This window comes from Zootoca vivipara, chromosome 17 (genome assembly GCF_963506605.1).
Source record: "Zootoca vivipara chromosome 17, rZooViv1.1, whole genome shotgun sequence".
Classification (NCBI taxonomy): Eukaryota; Metazoa; Chordata; class Lepidosauria; order Squamata; family Lacertidae; genus Zootoca; species Zootoca vivipara.
In genome coordinates this window covers 14,953,140-14,972,195 of record NC_083292.1, presented here as the reverse complement: position 1 = coordinate 14,972,195, position 19,056 = coordinate 14,953,140, and the positions used below count along the sequence as shown (strand labels likewise).

Genomic DNA, 19,056 nt, shown 5'->3' with positions numbered 1-19,056 from the left:
GCAGTTCCCTCGCTGCGAGAAGCCAAGTTACAGGGAACCAGGCAAAGGGCCTTCTCCGTAGTGGCACCCACCCTGTAGAACACCCTCCCACCAGATGTCAAAGAGAAAAACAACTACCAGACTTTTAGAGGACATCTGAAGGCAGCCCTGTTTAGGGAAGCTTTTAATGTTTAATAAATTATTGTGTTTTAATATTTCTGTTGGAAGCCGCCCAGAGTGGCTGGGGAAACCTGGCCAGTTGTTGTTGTTTCAAAACTTGACTTCCATCCCCCTCTTTCTGCAGTTCCTTAAATTTGTTTTTAATATCTTCTGCATATCCAAATTAACATAATTTGCTCATTTGCTCATCTTCTATAAATATATCCTCTTATAAAACTGCAGGTTGTTACAATAACCCTGCCAATGTTTTTATCTGTTTCTAATTTGTCTGTAAATATGCAACAAACCATTTCCATTCTTTTATTTAAAAAAATTGTCATATTGATTTCTTATTTTTCCGGTAAGTTTCACCATTTCTGCATATTCCCTAAGTTTTTGTATCCATTCTTCCTTTCCTGGCACTTCTGCTTCTTTCCATTTTGGGGCAAGTAACATTCTTGTCTTGTCAGCCACATTCCTGCTGGCTGAGAGAGAACATTTGACTAAAACGCATTACAAAACAAACAAACAAACATTGCAGTACCAAACTCACGTTTAATTATCCACCTTGAACAAAACCTGTGCTATGAAAACACACAGTCAGTTGAGGAAAGAAAACCTGTTGACTCAGCCTCCAGAACTCCCGGCATAGATCAAATATCGATATTTCAGTCAACCTGCAAATCTGAGCAAAGGGTGGAGGAGGAGAAACTCTAGCAAAAAGACTCCTCCTATTGAGGATGCTACCACACCTTAGACCAGTGTTTCCCAACCTTGAGTCTCCAGCTGTTCTCGGACTACAATTCCCATCATCCCTGACCACAGGTCCTGCTAGCTAGGGATTATGGGAGTCGTAGTCCAAAAACAGCTGGAGCCCCAAGGTTGGGAAACACTGCCTTAGACACTCTGGACAGCCCGCCCCAGCCACAACAAGGTCTTCATTCCTAGTGTCCCTAAATTTATTGGGGTGCATATTGGATTTTGCCCCCCGAGGAATAGCTCAAGTCTCTTCAGGGGAGAAGACAGAGGGGGAGGTCCCCTGCGTGTCATCTGAAACTGGCTCTGAGCTACTGCGATGCTATGAAGTGGCCTTTGCTTCAGCTTAAAATAAATCAGCTGGTGTCATTTCCAAGAGGACTCCTTGAACGTGTGTGTAGCTATTGACCTTGAGGGCAGGGGGAGAAAGGCCCCCATCAGTTGTGAAGGTGGGCAAGAGGGTCACAAATAGTGAAAGGCCACAGAGAGGGTGTGTGTGTGTGTGTGTGTGTGTGTGTGTGTGTGTGTGTTTAAAGTGGAGTGCTGTGCCGCTTGCTGGTGTGAATATCAGTTGAAAACCTGCCCAGTTTGAGAGCCTCCTAGTAGCAAGTTCTCCCTTGGCTGCCGAGCTCAGAAGCTGGTGTAGGCAGAGAGGTCATCCCGGAAGCCTGTCCGAAGGGCAGAAGTTAGTCTCTTCTGAAAAGGTGATGGGTTGCTGAATTCCTCTGTGATTTCCACAATGGACTTCCCTTTCGTCTCTGGGAGGAACAGGTAGAAGAAGATTCCTGACCCCACAAGGACAGCCATGAAGAGGAGGAAACAGAAAGGGCCCAGAGCATCCTGGAAATAAGATGGGAGTGGGGGGGGGGGAGAGTGCAACGATCAACCCCTTGAGCAAGCCCTCTTGGTACCCTTGCAACGTTTGTCCAGTTTTGGCCTGGGCCAAATGGTGTCACAGCCGAGGCTGCTGCATTGGCCAGAAGGGAGAGGGGTCTGCAAGCACTTGAAGCTGGGATTCAGACACAGGGGAGGAGATTCAGGAGATATTTTTCTCTCATGGTTTTCTTCTCTTCTCAAGGGTGGCCACAGTGCACAGGTGCAACCGTTTCCTCCTGAAGAATTCCCCCACCAAAATCACCTCCCAATGCTCCCATTTGCTTTCCACCCCCCAAGAGGGGGGTTGGATTGATTTCAGGAGGGAAAGCTTGGAAGTCCCTCTTCCCATGTCCTGCCCCTGGTCTGGATTCTCCACCCTCACAACTCCTAATTAGGAGGCATCTGAAGGCAGCCCTGTTTAAGGAAGTTTTTAATATCTGATGAATTATTGTATTTTAATCTTTTGTTGGAAGCCACTCAGAGTGGCTGGGGAAACCCAGCCAAATGGGCAGGGTATAAATAAAATAAAATAAAATATAAAATAAAATATTATCATTATCATCATCATTATTAAATTAATTAAAACAACAACAACATGAACCACAACACTGTGTTTAACACCGTGTCTAGTTACCTCTCAGGGAGGCTGCACTGGTGTTTAGGCCTGATGGCAACAGCAAGGCAGGTCAGGCGTTGCAGGACCACGGAGAGCTCCATGGGAGCAAGTAGCTCCAACAAAGCCTGAGAATACTGTACTGTAGATCTACGGGTAACCCCTTTGTAGAGAACTCTAAATGCTTAAAGGGCCTTGCTCCTTGGGGTGCTCCCTATGCTGCTGGACTGGTGAGGCTCCTCAGGAGAAGGTACCTGGGAGGGTCCCACCTCTGGCTTGACAGGCTCTGTTGGTTTCTCCTGGGGGCTCCTAGCTGACAGCCTCAGGCTCACTGAACCTGGTGGGAAAGTTACTTGGTCATTATGCAAATAGGGGCAGCTCAAGCTCGGCCCTTTGTCCCATTTTTAGATACTTAGAGGTGCTTTTCATGTCATCCTGCACCTAAGGAGCTCCAGGTGATGGGATAATGTGCAACTGGTCAGCCATGGTCAGCCAGTGACCATAATCATTATTTATTTATACCCTGCCCATCTGGCTGGGTTTCTTCAGCCACTCTGGGCGGCTCCCAACAGAATATTAAAAACACAATAAAACACCAAACATTTAAAAATTCCCTAAACAGGGCTGCCTTCAGATGTCTTCTAAAAGTCAGATCGTTGTTTATTTCCTTGACATCTGATGGGAGGGCGTTCCACAGGGCGGGCGCCACCACCGAGAAGGCCCTCTGCGTGGTTCCCTGTAACTTCACTTCTCGCAGTGAGGGAACCGCCAGAAGGCCCTCGGAGCTGGACCTCAGTGTCCGGGTTGAACGATGGGGGTGGAGACGCTCCTTCAGGTATACTGGACCGAGGCTCCACAACCAGCAGCCTATCCATAGCCCAAGGGTAGCCTGTTCATACCCTAGGGGTAGCCAGATGATATGGGCTGCAAGTCACCTCATCCCTGGCCATTGGCCCTGCCAGGGCTGGGGTGGTTTGGAGTCCAGCCACCATACCTAAAGCATATTGCCTCCCCCTGCACAGCGCCACACTGTGTTTCATTGCCAAGGCGTGTAGCTGAGGGAGGGGGACTCCTGAAGCTATTCTGAGGAAATGGTTATCCAGAGAGATACTACAGATGTCGTAGGAATCATGCACATATCTCCTTGCCCTTGGGGAAGCACCAGGCTGCTCTCTTGAGCATGGGGCCTTATAAGAATAACATTATTGGGGCCACAGGGAGAAGGCGGAAGCTGTGGCAGCAGGAAGGAAGGTTGGAAGGAGGTGTGTGTGTGTGGGATCCTGACAGACACTGACCACAGCAAATGGGAAGGTGATTCCAATGACAAAGAGGCCGGCCCAATTCAGGCAGCCACCAATCAGGAAAGCCGCTGGTCTGGAAGACTGGCTGAAGATTTCCATCATGACAGACATGGAGGCTCCATCTGAGGCAGGAGGGAGGGAAAGACACAGGGAATCATGGAATTGTAGAGTTGGAAGAGTCATCTAGACCAGCAGGAATCTATTGCTCAGCCTGGGGGCTTGAACCCACAACTCTGAGATTCAGAGTCTCATGTTCTACCGACTGAGAAATGCTTGGGGTTTTGGCATGTTCCTGGGCCTGGCCTTAGTGCAATTACAGCGGTGCCTCGCTAGACGAATTTAATTCGTTCCACGGGTCTTTTCTTATAATGAAAAATTCGTCTAGCGAATCCCATAGGAATGCATTGAATTTTTTTTGAATTTTTTTTTTTTGCCCATAGGAACGTATTAATTGAATTTCAATGCATTCCTATGGGAAATCGCGATTCGCTAGACGAATTTTTCATAAAACGAATTCGTCTAGCGAGGCAACCTCCACTAGAAAAATTCTTTCGTTAAGCGGAAATTTCGTTAAGCAGGGCATTCGTTAAGCGAGGCACCACTGTATTCCCCTTCCTCAGTACTGTTGCCTAGCAGGACCTTGCAACTCACACCTGGAGGTGAGACCCCCACCCTCCCCAACCAGGAGCAGTTGCCCCCAGACCTACCAGGGTAAAGGCCTCCTCTACTCACTTGGTCCGATTCCAAAGAAGAAAACAAAGAGGAAAACCAGAGTGACACTGCAGTACGACGCCCAGTGGAATTTGTTCTAGGGGTGGGAAGAGGGAGGAGAGGAAAAAGGACAGGCTCCAGTGAATTCACACTGGGTATTTTAAAAATCATACATTGCTGATAGACTATGCTGAACTGGCAAAGCTGACCTGTGGGATCCAAAACCAGGGCGAGACAAAGTTCCAGAGAGATTGGAGTAAATTCATGGATTATATTAATATTAATTGTAGAAGTTGGAGACACTTGTGGGACTGAAATAAATCCTACAATGGGAACTTGGTTTATAAGATGGAATTGTGAGACTCAGATTGAGAAACAAAGCTGAATGGTGGGAGGGAGGGAAGTCATAAGCTTGGCAGAGTGAATGGTAATGAGTAGAGTGAATATATGTTGGAGTGTAAGTTGCTTTTTGTTTATTTGGAAAATTTAATAAAAAACTATTATATTAAAAAATCATACACCGCTATTTCATAAAGGAAACATCAAAGCTGTTGGCAACAACTGGACATAAAGCCACCATGCAATAAGCACCATGTTAAAATCAGAAATCACCCTGTTTCCCCTATTTTAAGACATAGTCATAAAATAAGCCATAGCAGGATTTTTAAGCATTCAAGAAATATAAGGCATACCCCGGAAATAAGACACAGTGATAGGCGCAACAGCAATGCCGGCCGTGGCAGGAGGAGGAGGAGGAAAAAATAAGACACACCCTGAAAATAAGCCATAGTGTGTTTTTTTGAGGAAAAATGAATATAAGACGGTGTCTTATTTTCGGAGAAGCACGGTCAGCTAATGATTGCATATTCCCAATTTCCCGCCTATCGGCAGGCGTTTACAGGTTGAAACAGAAGGAGTCTGCTGATGACTTGGGAAGGGGGAACAGGGTGTTTTGCCACTGGAGGAAAAACAGAAAATGGCACACACACACCTACTTTTGGGTGTTGCTGCTGACAGAGGCGATTTATTTTCTATAAGGAGTGTGGTGGAGTCTCCTTCTTTGGAGGTCTTTAAGCAGAGGCTTGACAGCCATATGTCAAGAATGCTTTGATGGTGTTTCCTGCTTGGCAGGGGGTTGGACTGGATGGCCCTTGTGGTCTCTTCCAACTCTATGATTCTATGATTCTAGATGTGACTCAGAGAAGCCACGGAGCACTGAAGGTGTGTTAGGGAGTCTGGAGAGGAGCAGGGCAAGAAGCAAAGGAGACCGTGAGCAGCTGCCTCACATTGCCCCATGGTTCATTTCTCTCTCTTGTGTTATAAGAATTCTTAAGTCTCAGATATTGAATAAACATTCATAAATGTACAAGGCAAACACATACATAAGTATGGTATATAAACCACGTGTCTGAAACAGTACAGGAGAGCAATCCTGAAGCCATTTTTTGACTCTCCCAAATCAAGCTCAAATATTTCCCTGCAAGGAAGAAGGAAATGGGAAAAGCTTTCCAATTCTCTTTGGACTGTAGGGACTTGCCCTCCCTTTTCGAATACAGTCTGGCAGGTATCTGTTAAGCTGAGCAAACTATCATCTCAAAGGAATGGCCAGGCTACCCAGAAAATGCAATCAAGTAAGGCATTATTAGGTATCCAGGCAGACAGGAGAGTAGAAACACTCTCAGATTTCTGCTGGAGACTGCCTCCTTCGATGATGCATGTATGATGTTTTTTGGGGTGGTGGTCTTGGGCTACAGAGTGGGCAATTTCAAAAGTCTTTATAGGTGCTTGCACACCATTGTTTGGGGATCTCGTCCCTCCTGTGTGTGGTGAGTGGGGACCCTGTTGCAACAGTTTATTTTCTTTTAATGCAGATCAGGCTTACTACGGTAGCTGCTTTGCTTTCAATAGGTAACAAAAAGGTAAAGGACCCCTGGACAGTTAAGTCCAATCAAAGGTGACTATGGGGTTGTGGCACTCATCTCGCTTCCAGGCCAAGGAAGCCGGTGTTTGTCCACAGACAGCTTTCCAGGTCATGTGGCCAGCATGACTAAGCCGCTTCTGGCGCAACGGACACCGTGACGGAAACCAGAGCGCACTGAAACACCGTTTACCTTCCCGCCACAGTGGTACCTATTTATCTACTTGCACTGGTATGCTTTCGAACTGCTCGGTTGGCAGGAGCTGGGACAGAGCAATGGGAGCTCACTCCGTCATGGGGATTCAAACTGCTGACCTTCTTATTGGCAAGCCCAAGAGGCTCAGTGGTTTAGACCACAGCGCCACCTGCGTCCCTATACTTTGGTTGGCCTCTGCTTTCTCTCTGACTGATAGAGATCTACTGAGGGACTCTATAAAGGCTCTAGGTACCCCATAAGAGAATTAGAGGTATTTTTCTTATAACACTTGGTGTGAGTTACAAAGGAGCCTCATCCTCTTAACCAGTGATAGAACCCTTGGCCCACGCTGCCACAGGCATGGGCCAGCCTTCTATGGAAGGTGGGTCTGAGATGCTTTGTAGGGCCTCGGGACCTGCTTGGATTCCCTGTTTGCCTCTGCCTCGTCCCTCCAGGGAACCTGGCTCTTACCTGTACTGAGAGAGTAATTGTGAGGAGAAAGAGGACAAGTGCCATCATGCCACAGCCCTGCCACAGGAGGGTCCGCCGTCCAAATCTCTCAATTGTCAGAATCTGAAGAAGGGGGAAGAGTAATTATCACCCTCATCATTATGTAGTGGCACCCGCCCTGTGGAATGCCCTCCCACCAGAGGTCAAAGAGAACAACAATTACCAGACCTTTAGAAGGCATCTCAAGGCAGCCCTGTTTAGGGAAGCTTTTAATGTTTGATGGATTTCTGTACAGTATTTAAATATTATGTTGGAAGCCGCCCAGAGTGGCAGTTATTATTATTATTATTATTATTATTATTATTATTATTATTATTATTATTATTGCAATTCTTACCCTGTCTTCACCATGATGCTTCAGGGCGAGTTACAGCGTATGAAACATACCATATTTTCCGGCGTATAAGACGACTGGGCGTATAAGACGACCCCCAACTTTTCCAGTTAAAATATAGAGTTTGGGATATACTCGCCGTATAAGACTACCCCCTTCCTACGGTCGTCCGTGGGCCGGGCATGCCCATGCTGCCCATATCCAAAATATCCGCAGCACCAGAAACCACTTCTGCGCATGTCCGGAAGCCGAAAAACGCGTCTGGACATGCGCAGAAGTGATTTCCGGCACCACGCTGCCCATTTCCAAAATGTCCGCAGTGCCAGAAATCGCTTCTGCGGCTGCGTATAAGACGACCCGGCGTATAAGACGACCCTCAACTTTTGAGAAGATTTTCCTGGGTTAAAAAGTAGTCTTATACACAGGAAAATTGAAATAATAATAATAATAATAATAATAATTATTATTATTATTATTATTATTATTTTATACCCCGCCCATCTGGCTGGGTTTCCCCAGCCACTCTGGGTGGCTTCCAACCGAATATTAAAACAGTACAGCATTAAACATTAAAAGCTTCCCTAAACAGTTGCCGCCTTCAGTTGTCTTCTAAAAGTAAAATAGTTACTTATTGTCTTGACATCTGCTGGGAGGGCGTTCCACAGGACGGGTGCCACTACCGAGAAGGCCCTCTGTCTGGTTAACCCCTCTAAACACAGGCCAGGGAGGAGACAAGAAAATGGTTCTCTTCCATTTCCAAAAGGCTGGAGCAAAGAGGTGCATCTGCAGCAGCCTATGGCAGGCGTCCCCAAACTGCGGCCCTCCAGATGTTTTGGCCTACAACTCCCATGATCCCTAGCTAACAGGACCAGTGGTCAGGGATGATGGGAATTGTAGTCCAAAACATCTGGAGGGCCGAAGTTTGGTGATGCCTGGCCTATGGCTTGAGTGAAGAGACAGTGCCAGGAGGCACACCAGTGGGGAAGGAGGAGGAAAGGAGCTCCACACTCTTGCGCCTCGGTGGGAAATGGCAGGGGGGAGAAGGGACTGCCTGGGAAAAGGTCTTACACAAAGGAAGGAGGAGAGGAGCTCACAGAAGCCCACGCCCAGCGAGACGTAAGGGAGGAGGGCCTCTCCAAAACCGGCTGTGCGGAAGACTTCGAAAGTGTAGAAATAGACCTGTGGAGAAAGGAAGGAGATGGCAAAAGGGGGCTCTTGTTGGCCGCTCCCACCTCCAGGGCAACCCTGGGGGGGGGCATTGCACACTTGCCAACTTGGTCTCACAACAGCTGGCATTAAGATTAAGGCAACTGCGACCAAAGGAAATGGGCAAAGAAGCCTGTCATCAAGGGAGAGTTTCATGTGTTCAGATACAGATTTCCTGTGCTTTGGCTCCCTTGGGCTAAGGTTGCAGGTGCCCCCCCCCCCAGGTGAGTCTTCAGGGCAGCCAGCTCAGAGCACTTTCACACCTGAACCGTCACACCTGCCTCCAGCTGGCACCCCATGGAAATGCGAATCCTACCCAGGCTAGAATGCCTGTTTGCATTTCAGGAGCCTGTCTCCTGCATCGCCACTGATCAGGCACCCAAGTAAAATATTAGCAGAGAAGATTGTTAAGCCTCACACTGGTCTTGGAAGGAGGGGTCCTGTCCTCTGGCTGCTGCCTTCAGCTATACTTGGCAGCCTTCCCAACCCATCAAGACACCTTTCCATTCCTGAAGATCATTAGCCTTCAGAAGCATTCTCTGATGCTAAACCTCAGTCTGCCTTTCTGCAGTGTAAACCCATTGCTTCTATCACCCATTATCCTCTTCTTCCTCCCAGCCCTGTCAGTTGGGTGATCCAGTCTACATCTTCTCTTTCTCAGCTGTGCTTGTTTTCTGTCCGGGAGGAGCCTGAGCCAAGGCTGGATCTAGACACATGAAAGAAGCGTTTCAGTTAAACGCCGTTGCAAACTTTGCACGAGAAATCGGGTTAGCAAAAACGGAACTCCACGGCGCCATCTGGTGTCACCGTGTTAGAATGCACAAACAACGCGCATAAAGCGCTTTTTCTTTGCCAATGTAGCTGAGCCCCTCCAAACCCAAAGGCAGGACGGTGCATCGTTGCAGCCAAGGGGAGCCTGCAGAACTCAACTGCATTGATGCCGCAGAGCTGGAGGGTGATGACAACCGCCATGAGGATCTGTAGCTGCCGGCGCAGGGACTGGTCTCTGAGCAGCTCTCTCGCACTCAGGACTTTGGTGCTGTTTTCCGCTTCCTGCTTCAGGTCACTGAGCTCCTGCTGGTGATCTTCTTGGCCCCAGAGCTGCTGCATGGCTGGGAGGGTGCGGGGAGAAGAGGAAGAAACAGGCCTTACAATGATGTGGGTGGTTGCCAGGCTGCCACTCCCCTGAGAGCCACAAGAGGGAGCAATGCAGCAGACAAGCAGAGGGGAATGGGCAGTTGCTGCCAGGAGGGTCCTGGCATCGGGACCTGTGAGGAGGCTCACAGAGGATGTCTTCATTCTCTAGGCTAAAAGGTAAGGCTAAAGGGACCCCTGACTATTAGGTCCAGTCATAACCGACTCTGGAGTTGCGCCGCTCATCTTGCGTTATTGGCCGAGGGAGCTGGCGTACAGCTTCCAGGTCATGTGGCCAGCATGACTAAGCCGCTACTGGCGAACCAGAGCAGCACACGGAAATGCCGTTTACCTTCCCGCTGGAGTGGTACCTTTTTATCTACTTGCACTTTGTGCTTTCGAACTGCTAGGATGGCAGGAGCTGGGACCGAACAATGGGAGCTCACCCTGTCGCGGGGATTCAAACCTCCGACCTTCCGATCGGCAAGCCCTAGGCTCTGTGGTTTAGCCCACAGCGCCACCCATGTCCCTTCAAAATTCCTTCAGTAGCACCTTAAAGACCAACTAAGTTTTTATTTTGGTACGAGCTTTCGTGTGCATGCACACTTCTTCAGATACACTGAAACAGTGTCCCTTGTATTCTCTAGGCCAGTGTTTCCCAACCAGTGTGCCTCCAGATGTTTGGGGACTACAACTCCCATCATTCCTGACCACTGGTCTTGCTAGCTAGGGATGATGGGAGTTGTAGTCCCAAAACATCTGGAGGCACACTGGTTGGGAAACACTGCTCTAGGCTAGGGTGGTTCAATAACAATGCCACTTCTAACTATAATGCTTTACATCTGAGGTGGGGGTTGTCGTGAAGAACTGGCAGGCCTGAGGAGGTTTTAAGCTGCTTGTTCCACCTCAAGAGCCCCACTTTTTTCCCCTGGAAAATGTGTGTGAGAGATGAAGCGTTGGCCAAGATGCTGTCTAGTCTCTCTCTCTCTCCCCCCCCATTGTCTATCTCCCTTTCTCCCCAGGGCAGTCCTTCGAGGCCTCACCCCTCACACAGGCGCCTTCGTTTCCCTTCTGGATCAAGAGGTACGGAGGTGATTCGGGGAAGAAGGGCAGAGTTAGCAGCTGGAGGAAGGCTGTGGCCCCAATGAAGGCCAGGAGCGAAGGCCAGGAGGACTCTGTGCCCAGGCACTCCCTGGAGAGGAGAAGAAGGAAGATCAGACAAGGCTTCACATGGAATCAGGTCCGCTCAGCTCAGTACATGCTCAGGAGGAGGCGGTCAGAGAGCTGGTACCGTGGCCCAGCCCGAGAAAAGGAGCCTTCTATCCACCCCTGGAGGTGCAAGGATCCTCAGGTGTACCTGAGCCCCAGGATTTGGCCCAAGGATTTCCCCAAGGACCAAAAGAAGGCGGACGTGGCGTTTGCAAAGCCTCGGAGCCTTTTGGGCGAAACTTCTCCAGCATACTGGGTGTGGATGGTCAAGCAGAAGCCTGGGGCATGGGAGGAAAGAAGGGCAAGAGAGAAACAGAGTCAAAAGGGAGAGAAGCACCACAAGAAAAAAAGGGGCTGATGTGGCCATGAGCTGAATGAAAGAGAACACCAACCCCATCCCAAATCCACCCCAGAATGGTTATCCAACGGCCCCTGCACATTGCCAAATGTGGCACAAGCCCCTTGCTCCCTTCAAATGGAGAGGGGAGTTGGGAGGTTTCAGTGGGGAGCTGCCCCCTTGCCAGCTGATAGCAATGCCTAGGCTCTGGAGCCCTCGCAAGGCTACCGCAATGATGCTCCAAGACCTTACCGGCACTCACGCCAAAGAGGAACCGTCCGATCAGGATCATCTCGAAGGACTTGGCTCTCTTGCTGAAAGCCACGAGCAGAGCCGTCGCAAGGATGAGCACGTCAGTCCCCAGCATGGTCCTCTTCCTGCATTCAAGGGCACAGAAATGGGGTGGCAGAGGAGACCCGGAGAGCAGGGGGAGATCAATGTGACATCATTTGTGTTCAATTTGTTCAGAGCTTCCTAAGCCAGTGGAGAGCAGCCTTTCTGCCAGGGCCGTCTTAAGCATATCTGGCGCCGTGGTGCAAAGATCCTTCCGGCACGCCCCCCCCCCCGTTTCCCAAAGTTGTCGAGCTTTTCCCAAGCCTCTGCGGGTATCTCTCTCCTCCTGCGGAGGCTTGGGAGGCAAGCTGCATGTCCGCCAGCCATATGGTTGCCAGGGCACAGCTGGTGGGCGTGCAGGAGGGAAAGGGGAGGCCACCGGCAAAGCCGCACAGCTCCCCCACTCGCTGGGGCACCACTGAGAGGCTAGCACCCTGGCACAACGCACCAGTAAAACCAATGGGAAAGATGGCTCTGCTTCCTGCCAGGGCCAGCCCAGGACATTTTGCTGCCTGAGGTCAAGGCCAAGGCCCCGCCCCCATTTACAAAGGCAGAAGCTTCTGTGTGCACTGGCCATGGGAAGGTAGCATCCTCCACTGCAGCCAAGGACAGCAAGCGAGCTTAGGGGGTTGCAGAGAGAGAAAGAATAACTCTGTCCTTTTCCAGAACCCCCCTTGCTGTTGTATTGCAGCATTTGACTCCTGGGTAGGGATAGCACTGATTCTGGCTCTGGCTGCCTTGGACTGCAGAGCGCTTGAGGAGGCACCAGAAATAAGAGTAAAACGGCTAGCTGTCCCAAGGGAAGCAGGATTTCTCATGCACCAGGATCTCACAAACCCTTCTATAAATTCAGCTGTAAGAAAACTCAAGCTGGGAATATTTCAGCAGCTAGGTTTTTAACACAGAGCCAGAGGGCAGGATGGATGTACCAAGAGTTCTTTTCTGGCAACCCGTTTGGACTATTACATACTTGCCATATTTTACAGTCAGGTAGGCACTGCAGAGGCAGCCCAGCAATCCTCCCACACCATAGATAGACACAATGAATGACCACAGGAACAAGAGGGCACCTTCAGGCAGCGGGGAGCCAGAGCGCTCAAGCCAGGTCTCATTCATGAACTTTTTGATGTACTAGGGAGGAAAGGAAGGAAGGAAGGAAGGAAGGAAGGAAGGAAGGAAGGAAGGAAGGAAGGAAGGAAGGGGAGTTGAGGCATCAGCTAATGCTTCTTCTTTATCATCATCATCATCATCATGCAGAAATACTTAACCCTTTAAAGGTGTTTGCTTCTTTTGAATCTAGAATTAAAACTTAGAATATATTTTTAGATTTTATTTGGTTGTGGATAATTTTAGGTTTATTTGAGTTAGAGTTGAAATATATTTGAAGTAGGAGGACATTATCTTGTACATTGTATCTTATACTTTATATTTGAAGATCTGATGTATTTTTTAATATTTTTCAATAAAGGTTTAAAAAATAAAAAATAAAATAAAGGTGTTTGCTTCCCTACCCCTCCCAAAAAGATATTTTGGGGTTATTTCTCTGCTCAGATATCAAAAGTGTCATAGATTTCAATTGCAAACTAGCAGTAAATGAGATGAAACAGAAATTTCAGTCTTGGAAAATTCATACATCATAATCTCATGGTTTGGGAAAATGGCATCGCTCAAGTTGTTTATTATTCCTAAATGAGTACAGTGGTACCTTGGTTGTCAAACTTAATCTGTTCCGGGAGTCCCCTCGACTCCCGAAATCATTCAAAAACCAAGGCGCGGCTTCTGATTAGTCGCAGGAGCTTCCTACAGTCAAGCGGAAGCCGTGTCGGATGTTTGGCTTCCAAAAAACGTTCGCAAACCGGAACCCTTACTTCCGGGTTTGTGGCGGTCGGGAGACGATTTGTTCGGGAGCCAAGCCATTCGAGAACCAAGGTACCGCTGTATTCCTGTCTCAAGTTCTACTGTTGAGAGAAACAGATTGCAAATTTTCAAAATGTCAAGAGAGTATTTTAGAACATTGCTCAAATGGAGGGACTCTTTTTGGGGACTTTCTAGCAGGCAAAGAAGACACACTTCTCAGTGCTCTCCAATTAAAGCTAACAACCACCAGCTCATTCAGAGTTACTGCAAGCCTCAGCTCCAGCTAGAACTGGTATATACACAGTACCTTCAAACAGTGCTCCCCCCCCCCCCTAGAAAAAGAGGCGGCCATAATCACCATGAAATTGTTACGGTAAGTGCCACACATTTTAACAAAAAAGAGAGGTGCCGGTACTGCGTACTCTTGAGTACCCCCCTGGCGGGGGAGAAGCACTGCCTTCAAAGCACCTCCCCCTGCCCAAGAATAATGGGAACTATAGGGAACTTCTGGGATGGAGGGAGGGGGAGAGCGGCTCAACTGTTCTAAGGACCACCCTAGTCAATCTTTCTCGACTTGGGATCTCCCAGTAGCAGGGGGAGACCCGAGGATGGGGGGTGGAGAATAATATGTGATAGATAGAAACTGGAGGTATATAATATAATAAAAGCGTAAATTGAAAATGATTATAATTACGATGTTTGAAAACTGCTATAGATGATATAAAAAATAAAAATCAGGAAGGGGGGGACCGAGGAAGTCCATAAATCAATGTTTAATAAGATGAATGATAAAGTTTGATATTTTTTCTTTTTTCATATTTTTTTCATTTTTTTCATTTTGTATTTCTGTGTTTTATTTTCTTTTTTGCATATTTTTGTATTTTCCCCCCATTCTTATTAAATGAATAAATATTATTTTGGGGGGGGAGAATAATGGGAACTATACTTTACTCCTCACATAGCTACAATTCCCAACAGCCTTAATGAACTACAGTTCCTGGGATTCTTTGGAAATGTGCTTTGAATAATAATAATAATAATAATAATAATAATAATAATAATAATATATTTATACCCCGCCCATCTGGCTGGGATCCCCCAGCCACTCTGGGCGGCTTCCAACAGTAAAATGAAATAAAATAATCTACCGTATTAAACATTAAAAGCCTCCCTAAACAGGGCTGCCTTTAGATGTCTTCTAAAAATCTGGTAGCTGTTTTTCTCTTTGACATCTGATGGGAGGGCGTTCCACAGGGTGGGTGCCAGCACTGAGAAGGCCCTGCTACCCTGGTTAAAAGCCTTCTGAATAAGCCGGGGGGGTAGGTGTTAACCTTAAATCCAATTCAGTTCCCTTCCTCCCCAGTCTCAGACTGAGTCATCAGCAAAGCAATTCTGTTTGACCAGCGAAACCTATGGAAAGAGGGTGTTCCTCCACCACCTTCTGCCTCCTCCTGGACCATGGAAGGAGCAGGAGGCGGCTATGGAATGGAACCAGGGTGAGCATCACATGGTGGAGAGGAGGCAGGCTATCAGTCTTTGCTCCTGCTCACGCCCTCTACCGGGTGCAGCTGCTTAAGGGGCCGCTTACCATGGAGGGATAGTTGATCACAGAAATCTGATAGCCAATTGGGAGGTTGCCACCGATCCCCAGCACGAGGATCATTTGGTAAAACTTCCGGTGCCGAATCTGCAATGGGAGACAAAAGACACGAGAGCCTGGAGGAAAGAAAGGCCACCCGTCACCCTTCCTCAAAGCGCCCATAGGAAACGGTTTTCATTCTCAAGGGGTCATGCTCAGAGGTGATGCAGGAGACGGGGTGGTATTTGGGACGCCCTTGCTGTGAAAACTCCAGTCCTGCTCTTGGATGAATGATGCTCAGTGAGCAAATTTGCTTTCAGTCGTTTTTGCTGGATTTCTATGTGAGTAGCATGGCAGATTTCTTTTATTTTTGGCATATAGAAACTAACGGCCGTTGTGCTGGTTCATGGGTGTCAGGGGCTGGACTGAAGAGGAATGGTGTGCCCCCTCGAACCTTCCCGAGAGCAGGAGGACAATATAGTTTTAGAACAGTGGTTTGCAGAAGGACATAGCTCAGAGGCTGCAAAGGGGGAAAGCTAGGAAATATTGGGAGAGGAACAGCAGGAAGAAGAAGCACCAGGGGAGAGACAGTTGACAGACTCAGTGTCCTTGGGAAGCATTCCTGACCTCCCTCTTCCAAGACTAGGTGGGCATTGAGCAGGGCTGTCTTAAGCATATGCGGCGCCGGGGTGCAAAGATCTGCCTGGTGCCGCCCAGTCCCAGGAGCACAGGAGGGTGGTGGAGCCGGCCCGCCGTCTCAGCGTCTCGCTGGCTTGGTCGCCCCGAACTCGCGGCACAGAGCCACCCGCAGCAAAAGAGCCCGGCGCAGCACTCCGACGGATGGACAGGCTCTTCCCCGGACTCAACTCTCAGGCCCCGGCGCCCCTGAGAGCCCGGCGCCCTAGTGCCTATGGGTAAGACGGCCCTGGCATTGAGTGTAGTAGAACAGAAAGCGCAAAGGCAGAAAGCTCAGATTAGCCAATGCAGGGGTGACGTAGAATAGTAGAGGCGTAGGAGAGTGGGACTTTACTTGAAGCAACGCCGTTATCTAGAGAGAGACTGCATTCCTTTGTCTTTCGCTGTGATTATTTAATAAACTACTTGGTAGGAACTCTTCTTTTTTTAATCTGCTTCTTTACTGCCGCCATGGGAGGGATAGGATTCCGTGAAGCCTGACAATGGGAGAACACCCACCTCCAACCCCCCCCTCTAAAGTGGACTACTGGGCACCTCAGATTCTGGGATGAAGAAGCAATGAAGATTTTTTTAAAATACTGGTGATCAGACTTTGCTTCTTCCTCCCAGAATCTTCTGTAGGGATGTCACACGATGACCTGCAGAGAAAATCTAATTCAGTCTGCCACCACCCTCTTCGGACTGAATGAGACTCGTGTCCATCACTAGTCCTTCTCAAATGGTCCCACTGAAGTTAATGGATATGGCTAACTCAGGTCCCTTGATTGCAATGGGTCTTAGCTGGATGCAACCCTGAGTCTAAATGCAGATATCAAGGCTTCAGCATCCACACACACACACACACACAGTCATGGACTGGCTGGACACAGAGGAATGGTGGGAGGTACCAGCTGGGGAACCACCAAGGGAAGAAGGCTCAGAGCTTGGGGATTGGTGGTGGGACGATGATGAGTGATCAGAGGGAGAAGCCTGGGAGGAAGAGCTGTCAGAAGCTGAAGAACTAACAGGGCATAGTGAGCATGGAGAGTCTGTGGCAGAGAGAAGTCCAGAATCGGAGGCAGAAGCAAGAGAGGAGGGAGGCCAAGAGGTAGAGATGAGTCAGGCTGGTGAAGAAGCCAGGGTGTCTCCCCCTCCTGCTGCAACAAGCTCCCCTCCCCACCTGTCTCCCAGCTGACCAGAAGTTATGGAGAGGGAGGAGCTCAGATTGCTTGGGAAGGACCTGGGAGAGGAGGAGACTTAAGTCAGCTACGGGAAGGTGGGGGTCCTCAGCATCTGCAACTGCCTCATAGGGGCAAGACTTACTGAGAAGAGTTGCTGTGCTCATTACGTCTGGCTCCTCTGAGCTGGCCTGATTTCTGCTAATCAAGAGTTAGCATCATGGACTCGGTGTGATTTATTGCTGGCTAGCTTTTCTCTCCTTCTCTCTCTCTCTCACACACACACAGAAAAAGAGAGCTCAACTTTGGTTTTGGAATGATCATTTTTGTTTGACGCTTTAACATTATGAGGCCAAAGATCAGGGAGGGTGTGAGGAGGAGAGAAGTTCAGACAGATGTGGCTAGTACCATCCTATACCAGGACTACTAGAACCTTCTAGAAATAGAAAAGGAAGCCCTGAGGAACTGCCAGCCAGAGCTCACTTGGGTCCAAACCAGGCATAGGCAAAGTCTGGCCCTCCAGATGTTTGGGACTACAATTCCCACCATACCTAGCTAACAGGACCAGTGGTCAGGGATGATGGGAATTGTTGTTCCAAACATCTGGAGGGCCGGACTTTGCCTATGCCTGGTCCAAACCAAAATAATGTGGGGGGGGGCAGGTCTGCAGATGAGACAGCACACCTTCCTACGGGGGGGGGAGTAGATGAGGTTGAGGGCATCCTGACCCCGTCTGTGACCGCAGCAATTGACCCACAGCCTCGTGATTCATGCTGAGGAGTAGGCAGGCTGGGCTGGGCTGGAGATGTTGAGCTATCTGGTCCCCCCCAACTGAGCAGAGCCTGAGAAGGAACGCTCGTCTTCCTGGGGGGGGGCCCTCTCTCGCAGACCTCCTCCTCCTGTAATCACCCTTAGCAAAGCCCGTGTTACTCACCAGCCCAGAGAACCGGCCCTCCATCCTGCACCAGAAAGCGGCTTTCGGAGGGGAAGGAAAGGAGGAAGGGGAGTCCGGCTGGAAGGGCAGGTGTGTCTCAGGCTCCTTCGCTGCCATGTGGGCGGCTTGGACGGAAACCATGACACCAGAGTTAAAATTAACTGCCCGGCTGTGCCCTTCACGCCTGTTTCGATCAACCATTAATTACATGCAGAGCCCAAGACTAGAAAGCTCCATTGGGCAAAAGGTAAAACTCACCCGGGTGTGAAATCGAGACACAAGGACCAGTCACATTGGCCGCCGGCGTCATCCTCCCCACCCACCCAGCCCGGTGACATCAGCCTTATCTGCTGCCCATCAGTTTTGGCCTCAGCCCGTCGCACCTGAAATATCCGCAGAGCATTTCCTGCTGCAAATTCCCGGCTCCACATAAGCAGAATCTTCCGAATATTTACCGTATTTTTCCGTGTATAAGATGCCCCCATGTATAAGACGTCCCCTATTTTTAGGGACTCCCAATTTAAGAAAATAGGGGGGAGATTGCCCCGTGTATAAGATGACCCACAGTTTTTCCACATAATTTTAAAGAAAAAAAACCTAGTCTTATACAAGGAAAAGTATGGTATTTGGAAGATATTACTAAGACCCAGCAACTGGGTATGCCAGCCAAAAATGGGTCTCTCCTCCTTCTCCAGCCTGTTGTATTCACTCCCTATTTATGCTTTTCAGATTTATACATTTCACTAATTTTCAATCATCTTAACATGTCAAAACATGACTTCCTTCCCCCTCTTTCTGTGGTTCCTTAAATTTATTCTTAATATCTTCTGCATATCCAAATTAACTTAATTTGCTCATTTGTTCATCCACTTTAAATATATACTCTTACAAAACTGCAGGTTATTGCAATAATCCTGCCAATGTTCTGATCTGATTACAATTTATCTGTGAATATTCAATAAACCATTTCCACTCTTTTATGAAAAGTTTGTGGTCTTGATTTCTCATTCTTCTGGTAAAAGTTTCACCATTTCTGCATATTCCATAAGTTTTTGCATCCAGCAGCATTATTAGGAGAACCCTGGTGATGGGTTCATTTAAGGACAATTTGACATCTCTGGCAGCTTCCCAGCAGATGCTTTAAGGCAGGCACCCCCAAACTTCGACCCTCCAGATGTTTTGGACTACAATTCCCATCATCCCTGACCACTGGTCCCCTTAGCTAGGGATCATGGGAGTTGTAGGCCAAAACATCTGGAGG

General features: G+C 48.6%; 1 protein-coding gene across 1 annotated transcript; it reads right to left on the bottom strand.

Annotated features, from left to right (window-relative positions):
• Positions 1-1,524: 1,524 nt before the first annotated feature.
• LOC118076173 (solute carrier family 2, facilitated glucose transporter member 11-like) lies at positions 1,525-17,853 on the bottom strand. Its single transcript, XM_035098787.2, has 12 exons — positions 17,796-17,853; positions 15,018-15,116; positions 12,543-12,703; positions 11,492-11,616; positions 11,051-11,180; positions 10,737-10,885; positions 9,490-9,671; positions 8,422-8,532; positions 6,981-7,082; positions 4,417-4,492; positions 3,679-3,806; positions 1,525-1,734 (listed from the first exon to the last, which is right to left on the bottom strand). Exons 1-12 carry the CDS (start codon positions 17,817-17,819, stop codon positions 1,525-1,527), a joined length of 1,497 nt encoding a protein of 498 aa, XP_034954678.2. The 5' UTR covers positions 17,820-17,853.
• Between the last annotated feature and the right edge of the window lie 1,203 nt (positions 17,854-19,056).